This window comes from Atractosteus spatula, chromosome 2 (assembly GCF_055471065.1).
Source record: "Atractosteus spatula isolate fAtrSpa1 chromosome 2, fAtrSpa1.hap1, whole genome shotgun sequence".
Lineage (NCBI taxonomy): Eukaryota > Metazoa > Chordata > Actinopteri > Semionotiformes > Lepisosteidae > Atractosteus > Atractosteus spatula.
Genome location: NC_142707.1, coordinates 22,898,341 through 22,917,970, shown reverse-complemented (window position 1 = coordinate 22,917,970; position 19,630 = coordinate 22,898,341). Strand labels below are relative to the sequence as shown.

Genomic DNA, 19,630 nt, shown 5'->3' with positions numbered 1-19,630 from the left:
ACGGTATTCCTTTCTTAAACATTTTACAGTTTGATGTAATTTACATCATGCCTTTTTATTTTGATAATGTCCACAACCACAACTAAGCTGAGAAAAGATCAGAGGGGCAACACATTAAAACTTCAAATACAAGATTTTGTCAGCTTTAGCTGTGTGACTTGCATACTAAAATTTAGCATTTTCCACAGCTATTACAGAATAAAATTTACAAACCACCTAAACATACATTTCTCCATCCATTTTGCAGATGCATTTTTAAAACTATTAAATGATCAACAATGAAAGCAACCTCCGGACAACTATTATCACACCATCTGTCAACAGAAGATTTTATTTTCAAACTTTAATGTAACAGACAATGCCAGATTGCACATGTACAGGAATCAAAGACCATACTACTTGCTCCCATGCTTAATTTCTTTTAAACCTCGATTTAATCGTCTTCCTGACAAGAGGATGTGGAACCGCACACAGTATGTCTCATGATGACATTACGCTATTCTGGATTTTGAGATCGAACAATTTTCTGACCTTTGCCAGAAACCAGAAAAAGAAATCTGTTACATTAACTTCTAAATAGACTAAAACAAAGATCTTTATGAAAAATGATTCCTAATCAAACCAAATCAATGCCCTTGTGTGAGCTGCTGTCTCCATCTTACTGAATTTTTGCTTTCTTCAATGTCCAAAAAATCTGTTTTAAGCAACTAGACTACTTTATCATTTAATTTGGTCTTTCCTTGCTTAAATGATTCACAGTGCTCTGATTTATATTGTAAAATGGCATTGTAACACTCCATGTATGACTGCACAGTATTTTTTATGCTAAATGAAAGGGGATTTTTTTTTTAATTTGTGCATTAAACCTAAACTGACTTTTTACTTCCCCCCATACTAAATCAATAATCAGACAAGGAATGAAATCATAATGTTTCCAGCAACAAAGGAACAGGAAAGCAAATATCTCCTATGTTAACCAAATCCATGATGGCTTGACAGGTCGCCATTCTGATCAAGTCACAGATCTTAGACACGGAGTTTCCTAGGAAAGTAGTAATTTCAGCCCACTTAAAGCCATTATATTTTAGCTGACAAGCCAATTCATGGCTATAGTTTTAAAAACAGTCTCACTGACAACGTTCCAATGCTCTTTGGGTTTAAGCATGTTTAACATACTAGACAGAAACTGTTTTTAAATGCTCCCACTGCCTCAACAGAATGCATTATTACCACAAACCTCCTATTGCATGACTTTCATGGGCTACACTTTAAATATGAAAAAGAACTTGCTGCTCCAAACTAAAAAAAATTACATTGTTGTTGATGGTAAGAGTTCAGATTTATTTGGTTGCCACCCTTTTACTGACTGAATCTTAAACTATTTTATTCTACAGTATTTTAAAAAAGACAAAAAAGAACAAATACATTATCTTTTTACAGATTTGACACATGCATAAATGAGAAATAATAGTGTTACAAGAATGGCTTGAAATGCCTGTATTTGTAAAGTCCAACACAATGTTCTAAAAGTGCGATGACTAAACGCCACTTGAACTGAGCAACTCTAAAATGAGCTAAAGAGTATTTCTGAGGTTTTAAATTAGGACCATGGCATGATGCAAGTTCTTTGAGAGGAGAAGAAAATAACAGAAAACCCATTGTACTTTAATAGTGCAAGAGAGCTGTTTTGTCCATATATGCTATACACATATTCTAAAATTAGACACTGAAACGAAATACAAAAAAAGCTTTAAACAATGTTAAAGTTTCATATTTTGCTCCCCAAAAGCCTTATTGTATAACCAATTTCTGAAAGACAAGTGACCCAAAGCCTATTGTCAAGTCATGTAAGTGTGCCAACGAACCGACATAAAAGCCATCCATGAAAACCACAAACTCAGGCTGACAAAGTCTCAGTTGTTATTCCATTGTTAACAGCAAAATGTTGATCTCAGTTTTTAATGGCTTGTTTTTCAAGAGAACTGTTAGCTCTCTTCAAAGCTTTTGTATTCTTTAAAGAATATACTACATTAACAGGCGCAATAAAGGCGAGACTGTGCGCAAGTATGCTCAGGTTGTAATTACTTATTTAATCCCTTCTGGCCCTTCTGGCTGTGATTAAGAAAGAAATTATAGAGGCAGCTAGTGTTCTTATCTTCCATACGCTATTTGAGGAAGAGTTACTTTGGGTCACTCAGTTTGATGACTGTCAATTTCAACAGCTGAGAAAGTGGAATTTTTTTTATGCTATTATATCTGTACTTAAACTGGTGAAATTAAATGATTGTTGGTGATTTTTTCACCACTTAACATTACACATATTAATTCAGGCTGATCTCACCACTTATGAAACTGATTTTCATTTTTAAATAATCATTTTGAACTCTGAAGACTTCTGACCAGAGGCATTTTGGTCCAGCTTGTGATAACTGTTGCCACAATGACAGGCTGTTCGGCGTTAATTGCTATTTGAAAATATGCACTGCCGCAAGAAAACCAGCTAGCATTGGCCAAAACACCAGGCATAATCAAGCTATTGAGTATACATGTGCGACAAGGTATCAGATCAAGAAGACTGTGGATATATTCAACAAGTTTATGACATGATGCATGTTCAAGTATCTAATCAAAATCATACCTACAGCTCAACTTGTCTTCACCTTTGCCAACACAGGGTTTCTACATTACCGAAATCAACCCAAGGGTGGGTGTTAAAATACAAGAAAACTGTTTGGAGAAACCTAAGAGTCTTTTAATCGCTGGCCAAAGCCACACATTGAAATAATGTGGGGCGGCCGAACACAGAATTATATGTAGAGCAAACAGATTCGCATAGGTGGCTTTTTTTCTAAGTTTCTAAGTAGCAAATTAAACAAACTCCCAACCCAAACCTTGAAAATCATCGCCCGAGTCTCATAGCCCCTGGTGTTTGAACTTCAGTGTAGGTAGAGGCTTGTTTACACTGGACGTGATCCTTGATTAAAAGGAAGGAAAAAAGAAATCACTTTAATTTTCAATGGTCAGCCACCAAACCAAAATATCTTCTTTAACAAAATAATGTCATTGTAGTTATATCCAACAATCCCACTAGCCCAATTTTGCAATTTGTTGTAATCTCAGCTTTTAAGAGCTATTTTTAATTTCTGTTTAGGTTGTAAGGATGCCACATAGTATGAGATATTTCCCTTGTTCTTTAAAAGATTGGTATTATTTTTCCTCAAAAACTGCATTTCCAAAATAAGCTGCAAAGTCTGTTTCAACCCCACAAGAAAGGAACTGGAAGTCACTCCTGAGGGGGAAAAAAGAAAAGAAAAGAAACAAAAGATGTAGATTTACTGCATGATTGTAACAGGAAAACTACTGATTTATTTTCATTAAAATTATGCCATAGAAAACAATCTGTACACCTACAACATCAGCTTCCTCTCAGCTGCACTCATATTAAGTTTCTCTTCATAATATACCCAGTTTAATTTTAAAAAGTATTTACAAAAACCTATGTACATCTACATGAAGCAGCCAAAGAAGCTCATTACAAGTACAGTAGACGTGTTACACATTTAGGAGAGGCAAGAAAATTCCCTAACTTCAAAAAAGTCACAGTATAAACTGACATTATGACTAGCTTTATGAATACAATTATCTTTTCTGCAGAAAGAAAGCTTTTAAAAAAACCTGCCAGACATTAGAGGTTATGCAGCTGTTTTTAAAAAGCTATGAGTTACAAGTGTTTTGTTATCAAATTTTAATGTTTTTCTCAGCAGAACACTGCATATATAAAAATCTAAAAACTTCGAGAAAATAGTTCTATTATTCTAATTCGTATTTTTTACACTGAATCATGAATCAAAATGTTTTGCCAGCTTCTGTACGTGTGTGTCTGAGCACCCCTGGCAAATCCAGATGCAGTACATTTGCAATGCAGGCTCACCTGGCCCTTGCTTAAGACCACTTCACTCATCATGCAGTGAAATCGTAAACCGGCTTTCTGAGATGCATTTAATTTGCGGTTGACATTTTAAACTAGTGTTGACCTACATGGTTACATTGTGAGGTGTGATTTTTTATTCAAGCCACAATACAATTCTGTGATAAACAGATCGTTCACACCAGCACGCACAAACAATCTTCAAATTAAAAATTTAATTAAATTAAAACAAAGTTTGGTCTGACACTGCACTGCACATCAGCGATGTCCTGTATTTTTGGGTGAATATGAAACCAGTCTTACCTTGTTCTGAAATATAATTTTACTGGACTCTACTGTTAAAGCCGATTAGAAATCAGTTCACCCTTACTAGGTATTAAATTGCATTTTTTAAAAGCCAGTAATAACGACTTAAACCTCTTTATTTTTTAATGTCTGTGTGGTCCGAGCCTCATGTATAATTGGCAGGGCGCACTTTCTCAAACCACAGGCCCAACCAATGGCAAGGGTGCGCTTCTGTCTCACCTGTCAGACTCCAAGGCTTTTTTTTTCTGGACCACCGCGCTCATTGACAAGCTCTTGACACTGGCTGCAGTCCCACTGAAGCTGCACTTGGGGACTCTTTTTCCACCACGGAGAAAAGAGCGAGCTCGTCGATAAGCCCGAAGTACCGATCTCAGAAATAAGACAACTCTTCTTTCTCTCATGCCACCGTATTAACAGACCTCAAAGATATCTGGTGTCTTAGTTTTAAGATTCTTAAGAGATATTTTTTTTTACTCACGGCTGCGAATTGTGTATCCATGAACATTTATAATAATCTAGTCCATGCAGAAAAACTAAAAGTCACATTTCATAGAAAAACCTCTCTTTTCTGGCTGGGGTTTCTTATGGAAAGGTGAAAAGATCTTTATTATATTTTTTAGTATTAGTTTACATGTTCTTATTAATATCACCACTAGCATTACCCCAGAACACATTAGAACCATAGTTATAAAGAGCTATTTTTTTAGAAACTGCAAACTGAAAGAAGACAACAAAATACTAAGAACAATGCTTCTGCTTTTCTCTTACAGGAAAAAAATAGTATCCACATTATTACAATTTAAAGCTTATTGACCACCACTGTAGATAAAATAGTTTAGACTCATTTTTTTCAGGGGATAAAAGTAAGAAAAAAATTAGAATCTCTCCAGGAGCCAACAGTAAGAGAAAAAGATCTTTTCTTGGTAATCTTGGTAATACAACAAAAGGACATGGGATCAGCAATAACAGAAGTGGAAATCCAGACATTTTAGGAAAGGGGTTCCCTCTTTAATTAGACATGCATGTTAAAATTGTTTAAGATTGTTTTTCCAAGACAAACTAAAATCACCTACCAGCATGGCCTTGGCAACAAAGTAGGTCGAATGTATATGTAAATTGTGCATATGTAAATATATGTCTATATAGAGTACATTATCTAACATATGGAGCAAATGCACTTTCTGCTGTTTGTTTTTTCAGTTGCATGTTTACAATACAGTTTATTAAGTGGTAGTTAACTGAGCATTGCATTGTGGGTGTGAAGTTTCCTGTTTTAGACTGGCCACATCCTCCACTGTCATTTGAGCTGAGTTTTCCGTGATTTTTATATCCATCTCTTTCAAAATAAGACAAAAATGGGAAAAAAACTTAAGGAAACTGTGAAAGGTCTCTCATTTTATTTTTACAGCAAGTATTCTGCGGTGCTCTGAAACTATGTCAAATGAAAACATCTGCATTTTCTCCATTTTGCTTAAAAATAAGAATTGTCTCCATTTCCTGTTTTGTTACAAAAAGGAGTGTTCAAGAAATGTGCTTTCAAAAAATAAAATTAGCCAGATCAACAAACCCAGATTTGCTTGCAAACAAATAAAAGTAAATTAAATCAATATATAATAATTACAAACATTTGTGTAATGCATATGAATGAATATGAAATATTGAAGTCATTCCTTACATGGAAATATAAATCCTAAATGTTAATGCATCATTTTAAGAAACAGGAGTTATATATTAAAATTCTAAGTAATTCTTTCATGCTATCCTACTCCCTCAGCATTATAAAGTCAGTTTTCATAGAGCTGTTTTTTCAGCTGTAGTTTTAAAACATAAAGAAAATATTTGCTATACTCACTATTAATCTGTAGCACTTTTATCCACATAAAATGTGAAGAAAAAAGTCTCAAAAGCATCGAAGTTCACAGCTACTAACATCAAAGCTCACTTATCCATGAAGCATGAAAAATAATTACATACTTATAACAGTATGTTCTGTGTGATTATACATGCCACAACTTTACCACCACGTTTCAGCCACTTGTTTCCTATTGGGAATTCATGCTGACTTCTGTAAGACTTCAAGAAATTTCCTGAATCTGTCTTCATTCGTGCTTTTATAACACACAAAAAAGTGGAGAATAGATTAATTATACAAAGTTTCCTATTTAAATGCACATTTTTACATATAAAAAAGTTTGATTCATTGATGTTTATGTGCCCATACAAAGTCACAGACTCCAGCAGTGGCACTTCCCAACAATGGTATAGAGTAATTTATATCTGAGACACTATTTCTTCAACTACACTTCTTGACAATTTTATATCTTCTTAAGTTTTCAGAAAACACAACGGGAGGGTTAGGCTTTCTCATAACCAATTTTATTAAAGGTATGAATACTAATTTTTCTAACTCCACAGGCTTTTTTTTCAGAATAAGCATTCAAAAGTAAAAACTACCTTAAGGAGCAGAAACAAGTAACAACAAAAATGAGTATCACAAGAAGACAGGATGATGCAGCAAATCAGGAACAGAAGAGGTTGAGAAAGGCTGCTGAGGATTACAACACTGAAAAATGGCCCTGTTGTCTGTGTTTTCATTGGCACCGTCTTGATGAGCTCTTCCTCGGGCATTGTATAAGGAAGGTTGCTGATGCTGATGGCAGGAGTGAGATTTTCTCCAACAAAAGTACCATGTAGGAAGATACACATATGTATACTTAAAACAATATACTGCAAATTCAATACATTCCGGAGGACTTTTATTGTGTGGTCTAATTTTACGCAAGGCATTTTGTGTGACCTGAAAGAAAAAAAGACCCCACTGTTTGTCCACGTTTCCATTGGCACAGATTATTTTATTCAAAAAATCCATTGCTAATCTGATGTCATGCAAATAAAGGCAAAAGCAGAGACTGATATGCAAATTACCTATACAGTACATAGACTTCTCTTTTTTTTCCCCCCAGAAGACCAGGAAATCCAACTTCACTGCACAGAGACAATTTGCAAAAGCGAATTTCACAGCAAAATCAGTGGGTGATATTTTGTTTCTGAAAAAATATTTTGACGACAGTATTAACCTGCGTAAATCTCCATATTTAACAAAGCCAACAAAGCCAATATTTGTAATGCCTCATACCTAGTTGTTTAATTAAAAAAATGAAAAGACCCATAAAACATGGTTTCAAAATTTATAGGGCAATCTGTGATTTATACTGAATAGTATTAATTCTAAATTCCAATTAAATTTAGTAGTTACAAATTGTTGTAGTAGTAAAATCAGTGGTTTAGTAGTTTTAGAAATTTAAAGTTAGTATTCGATATATTGGTTTAGTAAAAATTAGTAGTCCAACCTAGGTACTACACATCATAATGGCAGAAAACTGGGTAATCTAGCAGATTTGTGCCAGACACCTTTTATTCATGATGACATGATTGTCAGAAAACAAATTTATTGACATTTTCATATGAAGTCTAGGTTTCGATGTGGAAATGGGATTGAACTGTCTGTTTTTACCACTCATCTCTAAACTGAGTTTTTTTGCCAAAAACCTAATTCTCTTAAATGTTTCTACCAAATGTGCACACACATTTTTACTTCACGTAAAACAATCATACATGGAAACTCTCCAACTGTATGTCAACAAATGACTTTTGTGAAATTTTGTGATCAAATGAAAAGCATTTTTTCACAGATTACAAATCACTTGGTTAAATTTAATGTGCATTCCATGTGTTTGCTCTTTAATCAGTTGAGATTGCATACATCTTTGAGATTAACATCTGTGATAAGATGTCTAGTGTGTATACATGTATATATTATAGTATCTCATAAATACATATATAAATGAAAACAGTATATAGTGCTTTGTTGTGTCATTTACGGTGCTACAGTTTTCAGAAGCAAAGAAAAATTAATAATCCACAACAACGCATCTTCTCAATTGTGCACAGTGAGCAGTAAATACTCACTGAAAATCCAATACTCCTTGACCTGTTTGCTTCTTGCTCAAGACCCTACACATCAAGATTCCACTTCAATAGGCAAAACAAAACATTAACAGCAATCAGACTCAATTGGATCATGGCCTTTTTTTTGATGAATCAAGATTTAAAGGCTAATGAGAATCCTTGGTCATCAGTGATTGTTAATATTGTTATTCATGGTCTTTGAAATAAACTTTAAACTCAAGCAGGAGCCCACTTGCACATACATACTTGCTCTGTCACAAAAATAGCTGATGACAAAAAAAAAATATTAGCTTTATTTTGAGTGCAGTTTGGGATTATGAACAAATCACCTGAAATTATGTTAAATCATGATTTTCAAATGTTGTATAGCCATGAATATCTGACAACATACACTTATATTGTATTATTTTAATATAAAACTGGTAGTAAGTCAGCTCCAAGTGATATTTAGAAAGACAAATTTAATTTAATCTTAAGGGTAGAAATACATTTGGAAGCAAGCTATATACCTGCTCAATTGCTGCTTTATAGTCAACCATCCATGGTTTACCCTGCTAATTATTCAGGCAGCCTGTAGGTAAAAACAAACCACATGAACTCAGAACAGGTGGTCAACCACGTTCTCTGGGAACCTTTCAGAAAGGACTAGAGAGTCATTTTGCTGAGAATTACACAAAAAGGTGTAAGTGCATTATGAATGTAAATCACTACAGACAATTTAGAGTCACACTCTATAAGTCACAATTCCCAGTCTTAAAATATTTTATAATGCAAACTTTTATTCCTTAAACCAACTTGAATATCTGCTTTTCAAGACATAATTCATCATCCATTCTTTGCTACATAAGACATGAATTGTTACTACTGTATATACACAGATTAACAATCAGTTCAAAACTGAGCTCCTCAGTGCACTGCACTGTAGCCCTCAGTGCACATACAGGCAAATAGATACATTGCAGAATGACCTGCTATTATAGCAATGATTTTGCACTATTGGATTTTCACCTGTTTGGTTCAATGAAGCTCTCAGAGGTGTGTACTTCAGTTATGAACACAATGTCAAAAATAGCCAACATTATTTTATTCTAAAGGGCATCAATAACCTTGTGAAACTGGGGCAGAACAATACTGAAAAAACTATAAACCGTTAAAGGGTCTAGAAAAAAAGGTCTTACCCAGTTGTGAAGTGCATTAGGTGCAAGATTCTTTTAAGTTATTTATTCTCACGTGTATAGAGAATACCATACAAAACCCATAAAGTACTTCAGATCCATACTGTATAAGTAGATCTAGACTTACAAATATAGATCCATATTTCTAAAGATACAGTAGATAGGAAGATATAGAATATATACTGTATATAAAATATAGATCTAAATGTATCTATTACACTGCTGTACTCATTGAACTATATCATCGTACACATATGGATTCACTTATCAGATATAATTGACGACACCCAAAATCTGGGTTCTAAACTACTGATGAGGGGCGTTTATATTCAGTTGAGCCTTCAATGAAAAGTCTAAACCATACAAAATTAAACTATAATTATTGGAAGGTTTTGTGGTAAGGGCTTAGGCTTTCTTAACGTGCTCTGCAATGGTTTGCATTATATTGTGTGCACAAGATGGGGCTTGAAATGGAATCACTGCTATTACTAATAAAAAAAATCTAAAACAAGCTGAACTATAAACACTGTAAAATACTTAACAGGTTTTAAATGTTATTTATTTATATTGACTTTTGAAGAATGAGTAATCAAGCAGGAATACTGTATATGATCTTAACAACAACCCTTTTCTGTTAACCATGAACATGAAAAAAGAGTAAGTACAGTACAGTACATACCACACCGCACTACAGTACATAAAATATAATTCCAGAGGCTGCATACCTCAAAACTTAATTGTGACTGAACTTACAAACCTGTCCTGAAAGGGTTAACATAGTGGTGCATTTTGTTTCAAGTCTAAAAACAATTTAAGCACTTTTGGCAAGTAAAAGCAAAAACCGAAGTCATAAAGCACAATAAACAGAAGGGATAAAAACAAGCTGCAATACCTTCTACGGTGTCCTAATACCTGCATTTTTTTTACCTGCTTACACAAACATCTAAAGTCAGTGATCACAGACCTACTAATGTGCTGCCAAATAAGAGTCTCTTTGTGGCATGTGAAACAGACTGATGAATCACGGCTCTTAATTTTCATTATTCAACACTGCCAGCCCTTCCTGAAGGTAGTTTGCTAGACAGACATGATTTAAGGTTGCATACAGGAATCCCCAGGCTGTCACTTCGGCAAGAGCCAATTACAGCACAGAGCACACCACTCAGGCAGCAAGCAGCCGGCAATCAGCACACAAAGTGAAGCGCTCTGCAATGAATAACAGAAGCAGAGAGAGTGAGCTGGGGGAGAAAAAGAGAGAGAGAAGAGAACACAGAAGGAAACCATCCACCCAGCAAATACGAAGCAGACCCCAGATTGCGGTGCAGTCCAGAGATGTAATTTACTGTAAATCATCACTGTTGTTCAGAATTTTACACAGCACCGGTGCCAGCCACTCTTCCAATGATATGATAACAGTGGAAGGCTACACTGCAAGAGAGCACTTTCAAGCCCTGCTACCCATATGCTTCATCTGCGAATGGGATTGAGAATTTTTAGCATTTGTACTCCCTCCAAATCCTCATGACTCATGTAAATTAAAAAAAGTTGCATCCCTCTGGATGTCAGGAAGAGCTGTACCACGGGCCTTTTGTCAAAAAAAGAACAGCCACAACGGTAGGCTGTCCCACTTAACTTTGTGCTCTGATGTCACAACCACATGACCCAGCCTCTCCAGTAACAGCACATGAAGGAAAAAAAGAGAGTTTTAAAGCTTATGCCTTTTTGGATTGTGTGAATGCTTCATTCGCCTCACAAACAACCACAGAACCACAAGTGCGGTGCAAATTTTCTCCAGGACGGCAGAAAGAAGCCCCCGGTGTGTAAATGGTTAATCTCCGCAGGTCACTTCCAGTCACAGAGACCGACCAAGTCAGTAAGTACTCTAACCACACAGCCTATGCAGTAAATGCTGCTCCATCAAATATTTGTTCTTACTTTTCTTATTCTTTTTTTGCATGCTGCCTGTTATTTGTGGCTATACAAACTGTTGACAGCAAACGGCATACCTGCGTCTTGTGGATAAAGGCTGATTTTCTCTGATACAGTCTGTGTTTTCAGTTTAGGACTTCGAGGGTCATTGAAACCACAATAGGACAAGAATCTTTCAGAAAATAATCAAGAGGGGCTATGGCATCCAATAGTCTATTCAGCTCGGTAACACCATGTCAGCAAAACTTTTTCTGGGGTAAGTCTCCTTCCAATGTTTTTGTTTTAATTGTGAAATGTTTCAATTTTTCTGGTCATTCATGACAGCCTAACTGCAAGGCAGGGAAATAACTCAGACCTGTAGCAAGTTTAAATTACAGAGCTTTGATCACATCTTTAAATAATGTGGTGCATTAAAATAAAAGCTACTTCAAAAAAAAAATGTCAAGTTTATCATGTATATGTTTGCAAACATACTCAAAAGCTGACGTGTTTGTACAACTTAGAACTACATTCATGGAATGATGAAAAATATGCAATAGCGAGATTTCGAACAAGTATAAACATCCACTCTACAGCAATTTACAGACTAACATTAAAACAAGATGTTGAATATTTCTGTATAAAAGGAATGCAGGAATTGTTTGATATTTTAAGTTGGATTTGTGGGCATGTGGTTAGACCCCGGTACAGTCTAAGAGGTATTGCTCTGACCAACTCATAGCAGCTGTGTCACTCTTCTATCTGACCACTTACACAGTTTCTACTATGTGAAGGAAATTACCTAAATATTTAACCTAGCAACATCTTTCACGCACATTGCATTGCACTTTTAAAAACAGGGAGCCTGTTACAAAAGTATAACCAACTGTATTTGGTTGCCGCTTTTATAAATAAGACTAGGAAAGAAGCAATAGAAGTAAAAAATATACATTTCTCACCAGCACTTACTAAAATCAAAGAGAAAATAGTTAACTATGCGTTAAATTTATGGGAAAAACGTTCATAAATTGCATACCGTTTTACTAAGTGTCAAAAGCTAATATCTGTTCTGGTGTTGAACAATGTACTGTATAATTACAATATGTAATTTTATGTTGTACAGTACACAGCTGTGAAAATGCAATGATCATCTATGTTCTAAATATTAATTGCCTCAATTTTACATTTAAAGAAACCTGAACAAGACTGAAACAACGTCAATCAAAGTAACTATTCCAAACCTCATACACTAAATTAGTACATTTGATGAGTAAGGTTGAGTAATCCTTCATATTGAGACACCTGTAATATTACATTGTAAGCATGACATTTTGCATCACATAAAAATCAAAAACCTTCTAAAACCATTCAAAGTAATTCTAAAAGGCTAGGATTTCTGCATCAGTTCTTCTTTGAAAAACAAAATACAAAGCAGCAAAGCCCGAACCGCAGTTTTGCACTTACAGTATTTTTTCAATGACGTCCATCATGTTAAATATATAAAAGTTTTACATTTCTATAGTCACAGACTGTACAGCCAGGAAATTAAGTATAAGCTGTAAGCAAGTCTCTGTGGTTAAAACATCCTTTCCCCACCTCCTTCACACTTTTTAATTGGCTAGACTTTGCTGGTTAGTTTTGTCATCGGGCACTGATTTAAGATTAATACAAAACAAAAAAAAAAACAAATGTACCCAAACAGCCAATTGAAGAGGAATAACTTACAACATTATATTAGAATCAAAGAACATACAATGACTTGTATGTAGCTTTAATTGCAATCAATAAGTAAAAATGCAGACTATGTAATAGCCCATACTGGTCAAGTGGCAAAAAAGTAGCTATTGTAGTTCCAAGGGCAACAATTCACAAAATCTCACTAGGTGCCCAGAAGAAAGATCTTCTAGTAGGCGTAAAATAAAAGTTAAAGGCAAGGACTGAGAACATATTTTTTAACATGGTGTAACCTACTATTATAATTCAATGATGTCAAAATAAATTGTACATAAAGTAATATAGATTCCTTATATTGCTTTGAGAGATATATAAAAATGCAACCGTAATGCAAATGTAACTACTACAACCCGAAATGCAAATGATAAAATACTGATATATAAGAATAGATTCAGACAAAAATTACTTTAGCAAATGTTTTCAGTTAACAAAACTCAAAGGCAACGAGTTCCGATTTAATCCAATTAATAAAAATAAAGGCTCACCACTCTCCTCCTTTGCTGGAATGTAAAAAAGGATAGCGGAAGCATTTTATTAAGCAGTCAGTATCACCGAAGAACAGAAAGAGCTTTCTTTAATTACAAAACTTTGAATTCATAATAACATGTACAAAGTTTTGCAAAATGCTCTTCAAAGACTGTAGACTCTTTGGAGAAATCTGGTACAACAGTACCAAAACTAAGGATAAACTCCAATCACTGGGCTTGCTAAGACTGCTTCTTTGATCACATAATTTTCATTTTTTCCTTCAGTTAAAAAGGTATTCATGTACAATTCAAATATTTTTCTTTCTGGGTTAATAAAAAGCTGCATTTTATTTAGTGTTTTAAAAGAGCACAGTAAGAACTTAAAACATTTTGCCATTCAGAAGGACTCAGTGCGGACAATTTCATACGTGCTTTACATTTACAATCCCATTATGCTATAAGGACAAATCCCTACTGGCAAATCAATTTCACTATAAAAATAATACAACAAAAAACAAAAAAGTAACTGCATTTTATACTGGCGGAAAAACAGAAGAAAAAGTTCTGGTGAAGGTAAACAATTTGCACAGAACAGAAAAGATGAGTCTTGTGAGGTCAATTTTAGCCTTTGGGAATTGAGATTACACTGTATTAACAAAAGGGCAGTACAGATGTTATTCAAGGTCTCTCCGGTATTTTTAACCATTGCTAATCAATTACAAACATGTTCAAGAGCTCTGAGGTCCATGTGCTTTTAATTTATAACTGTGGTGGTCTAAATCTCTGAATACTGTGGGTTAATTCATTTAATTTGCTATCACAACTTTACTTGGGAAAACAAAAGCAAGGAGTAAGAGAAATGTGACCTACGCTCCTAAGGTTTAATAAGAACAAGAAATGCAAAGTTTCAGTCTCCATTATTAACAGTAAGGTTAAAGGTTAATGAAACAAGGGGGAAAGAAGTGTGAAGTACATCACAAAACCCAAGTTCACCAAATTCCTGTTCAGCCAAAGAAAACAAAGGAAGTTCAGAACTGAATTTTTTAAGGCTCATAGCATCTTTACTTGGCTTTGTTGGTAGGCAGCAGCAGTTACTGGAGCAATGCTGTATTGTAACATTAAACATGCAACCTCTAGACAATACAAAGAGCTTAACTCATGGATATTTTAATTACCTAAATTAACTTAGGTCATTTTAAATTTGTGTGCACACCTGCTGTAACTTGCTCATTCTTAGTCTAAAATACATAATCCTCATCTGTGTTCTCCCACTAAGGCGGTTTTTATAGTGTATGCTGAAAAGCTGATTCCACAAACTATTATTTCCAAAAGGCAAGCACGTCACCTTTTTTCCTCTTACACTTAATGCAATACTGAAAATCCATTATTACCAAAAACCTTAAGTTTTAAATTTTTTTAAATATATCCATCAAGTCTTCTCTCCAGCAGTTTACTGTATATCAACAAGACAAGAGTCCATTTTAGCTTGTGTGGACAAACACTAAATCGTATTCAATTTAACTTGGCTTTAACATCAAGAAAAGCAATTGCCTGGATAAATTTTTATAACTTCACATATTGGCAGCAGAGGACTCATAATAATCTTCACCATGTGTGGCATTCATCGTCTGAAATGTAGCCGATACAGCCGATCACATACATTTTTCTCAAGCTGGTTTTGCCACTAGACGGCAAACGTTAATTTTTTTCTTGCTATTATAATCACCTATTAACAATTAAGCCAAGTCAGCGATATCATTTAGGGATGAAGACAAAAACAGAACATGCACATATGGAAAAAAATGATTAAAGCAACTTGGATTATTGGGCAAATTTGGAAGCTTTTAGGAAAATTAGTAGAAAACCAAAAATCATTTGCTAGTAACCCAATACATACTTCGAAGAAAGACTCCATTGCATAAAACCATGACTTAGTTCTGACCACAGGTCTTCATCTTCAGTCATGAGTAGACATCTTAAAAGAAAACCAGACACCCCTCTTTCCATCGCACAACCCCAACAAGGAACGACAGTAATCAATAGGTAATCTGAAATTCAGATGAAATCTCATAACTGTAACAGCTACCGTGTAGACAGCCCTTAAACGTGCTTTAAGTTAAAGACTGCCTGTGCAAATTGTACTATACAAAGAATGTTTTTTTTAATGTTAAGCTGCCTGAACCACTATATTTTACATTCACTTTATTATCGTTACTCTTAATACAATTGGTGTAGCAATTCTTTGTCAACTCTGCTGATCTTTGTATTGTTGAAAATGCACAATGTAAATTTAATAAGTACATACATGCACACAGTTAAATGTTTGCAGCTGTCTTTTAAATTTCTTAAATGTAAATAGCTGTTCCTATCTAAGAACATCCTTTGCAGATCATAAAACTCCTTACTCCTGCTTATGTCAATGCTAAAAGACAAATACCATACACTGTATATTATAACCATATATTATATATACGTACACACCATATACCATACTCAACATCGTCCTAAAAACACAACTTACATGTTTGTGGTGTTGTTTGTTTAAAGATTAAAAACATTATGCTGGACTCTGCAATACCACAACATAAAACTTGCATAAACTTGCATTTTTTTTTATTGTATAGCATTTAAACACTGCAACAGATGTCTTTTAAGCGTACACTGAACAATGCCACCATCAGCTTTAATTATAATCAACTTCATATTGCCCATCTTTTAGTACAAAACATAATTTTATATAACTGCAATATTATCTAAAAAATATTTATGAGGACTCAAAAATTCTAAATACAATTTATTTCTAGACCAAAAATCAGCTGCTATCAAAAATATTCTGGGGTGCTCATGGCAAATTTATTTAATTATGCCACTTTAGGACACGTAGGTAAAAACATGGAAAAGAAATACAGTAATTTTATATAATGGAAACATTTGCAATTTTTCTTCAGCGACAGTCTATGTTGCCATTCAAATGCATTTTTCCAACATTCCTTGAGTGCAGAGTACATTTCTCTGGGTCTGTCTTCATCACAAAACCTATAAGAAGAAAAGTTCTTGACCACCTTGAATTCCAAAGCATGTCAAAATTGTCATTTTAATCAACTTAATTTTATTTACCAACTTTATTATATATTTAGATTTTGTACTTATTACAAAGTGCTTCAGGATTATCAAACACTGTTCAAAGCTAGGCCAAACAACTGCTTTTGCTACATTTATTTGCGTCTACAAGAAAAAAAAAACACGACGGTCAAATAGAAAACTGTAACCATAATGAACATTAGTGAATTAAAGTTATACTATACCCCATATTGCAAAACAATAATATCATTTTTTACAGATAAATGTATACTATGTTTTAGAAACTTTTTTGTTAATGAAATTTAATTATTATAGATTAGACAACACTGAATACACCAACAATTTTAAAATATAACTGTCTCCTAGCATATTCCCTTCAATCTGGAATAAAAAGAAAATCATTGAAGAATCATTTTTGGGGGCCATTAAAATTAAAATCAGGTACCTGTATATTTCTAAAAATCTAAAAGTCGCTGATTATTAATTTACTATGAACCTACAGTATACCCTGCAAAAGTATACAAAACATTGCAAATAAGGAATTCATGAAAAAGTTTAAGACAAAGGCACACCGCTACTATAGTAAAACGGCAGGAACTCTCATCTTGCCATTGCAGAGAAACATGTACTGCTTCTGTCACTCAGACAAAGACTGCTGGAAACTTTCCGGATTATTTAATAGGAGTAATTGTGATAAATCTTTTGGAGTTTTTTTAAAAGAAAATCTTGAATATCGATATTATAAAGATACTACCAGAAAAAGTTGTTGAAATGATGTTTTTGTGATTCAGACTTTTCAAAGAAAAATGTTATTGAAAAAAAATAAAGAAATCACTGAGCAACATAAACAATTAATAATAAATTATGATGATTAAAGGCTAACTGCCAACTGCTGTTCCTGGAGGGAGCTTGCTTAAGTCAAAGCCTGCTGTTCTTCAGTTTAAAACCCATCCAAGCTCATTTGTATTGTGATGACTGCTTTCATTTTACATATGCAGACACGTGTATCAGTCTAACCACAGTTTATTTGCTCTCCACTTCACGTAAAGGATACATCAAGCAATCACAGCATAATAAGGGCAGCATACAATCTATCTGTAAATTAATGTTTTGTCTTCAGTTTCAACAGGCTGTAGAGTCTAAACCACTTTCCTTCTTAATTAAACACCGAACGCAGTAAAAGAAAAGCAGGGACCAGTAATCCTTGCTGTGTATTTGCTTTTGGTATCCATTTCAATAACTTATCACAGAAAAAAGAAAATACATAAACTAAAAATCTTTCCTTTCCCTCTCTCTTTACATATCACTGCTCTGAAAATGCCAAGCAAAAATTGGTATTGACATAGTTTTTATACTATTTTTTCAGTCATTTCAAGATCCCCACACAAGTGAAATGAAAATATTAAAACAGTGTAAGAAAAACTAAAACAGTCAACCTAAGGATATAATATCCCATACCTTTGAAATTTTACAATCTTTTGTTCCAGACATGAAAGAATGAAGCTTATTTAAGACACAATGAAGTCTTCTTTGTCTAACAGGCTTTCACATAATTATTTCATAACATTGCATAAGAAGCTCTACTGTTGAAAAATGAATCCACCCCCAGTCTAAGTATAAAAAATGATATGTATGACTTACTTCTGAAAAGATTTTAAACGGTTTGAGTATGTTAGAATAAGCACATATATTTTAACCTGTACTACAACATCTTAGTACAGTAACCTACCTTGTTCATTTTTTATTTTCTTTTGCTGTTTCTTTTGGAAGGCAACAAACAGGTCTTATTGAAACAAAATCTGGAAGAAAGTCATACAACCACCAGTGGTTATACTGAGAATAGGTTGTCAAAAATCTCTCCTAGTCACGTTTTGGATCTCAGGAAATTCTAGCGTGAAGCTCTGCAGGCTAATAGCATTTTCTAGAAGAAATATTTTATGTGGAAGTGCAAGGGCTATGACTCCTGTTAGCTGTTTTGATTCTACCATAATGAACTGATCCAGAAACTGAGGGGTACCCTAAACAAGGCACTACCTGTTCTGGTGCAGCATAGGAAAAGAGCCAAATCTTTTTCCCTTATTGATTTAACCTTTTCAGGAATGTTGAATATTCTTAGACTGAGGCATTACTTTAAAATATTTATAATATGATATACACAAGGGTTATAAGAAAAAAAAATAAGGAATGAGAAGAGTCTATTGCTCCCAACAATGCCTGTTTACTGCACTACAATTTGTCAATATAAGGTCCAAAGGTCTTTCCAGTTACAGTTCAGTAACGAGTGTATAAAAATGGTACAACTAGCATATGAAATGGTTTTATTCATAAGAATTATTCTTGTGTCATCAGGTAAGAAGAAGGCAAAATAAAGTTCTGTATTTTTAAACCAAATTGTGCATGCTGAGATGGGGTTTTATACAGTATATCAAATGGGACATTTATCAGATACACATTTGAAACATGCTTTTTATATACATATGTGAGCGCCTTTATACACACACATTTAATTTACAGAGCACGTGCAAATCATTTCAGAACATCATTTTAACAGTGCAAGGATGAATTCTTCCTTCTTTAAAGATGTGAAACGCATGCAGACACAGTTCGATTTCAGATTTTGACAAGTATTAAGAAATTGTGGTTAAAGGAACACAATTCCAGGTTAAAGAATTTACTGTACCAGTAAGATGACTGCAATCTGTTAAATACAGCTCCAATGGCAGTTCCCTACTCAGATGAGTCTATTGTTAACCTTTTCAGACTCCAAAAAATGAATTTCCTAAAACACTGCTTCTGTGAAAATATTCATAACATTTGAAACTTTTGGATGAGTGAAGAAAGAAGTTTCCTCCAGAACAAAATGCTCTAAAAGTTCAATTTAATTTCTCTGAGCAATCCTTAATGCCACTTGGCTCTTGATAAATATTTTTTCTCTCCCCAGCATGTATAGTGCTTTTTCAAATACATTTACATATACTCACCATTATGTCTGTTACTCTTATATTTCAAGTGAATACTATATTAATTATAAATTAAATTCTTATTAATAAATAAGGTAAAAA

At 34.0% G+C, this 19,630-nt stretch overlaps 2 protein-coding genes across 7 annotated transcripts in view; one reads left to right on the top strand and one right to left on the bottom strand.

The window, feature by feature from the left end:
- The window catches only part of supt3h (SPT3 homolog, SAGA and STAGA complex component), a 234,686-nt gene that overhangs the window by 183,817 nt on the left and 31,239 nt on the right, over positions 1-19,630 (bottom strand). The window lies entirely within an intron of this gene.
- runx2a (RUNX family transcription factor 2a) overlaps positions 11,506-19,630 on the top strand; it is a 93,504-nt gene continuing 85,379 nt past the window's right edge. For both annotated transcript variants that reach the window (XM_088935073.1, XM_088935065.1), the window contains exon 1: positions 11,506-11,563. In XM_088935073.1, the coding sequence (XP_088791199.1) occupies positions 11,506-11,563 (58 nt within the window). The remainder of the gene's footprint in view (positions 11,564-19,630) is intronic.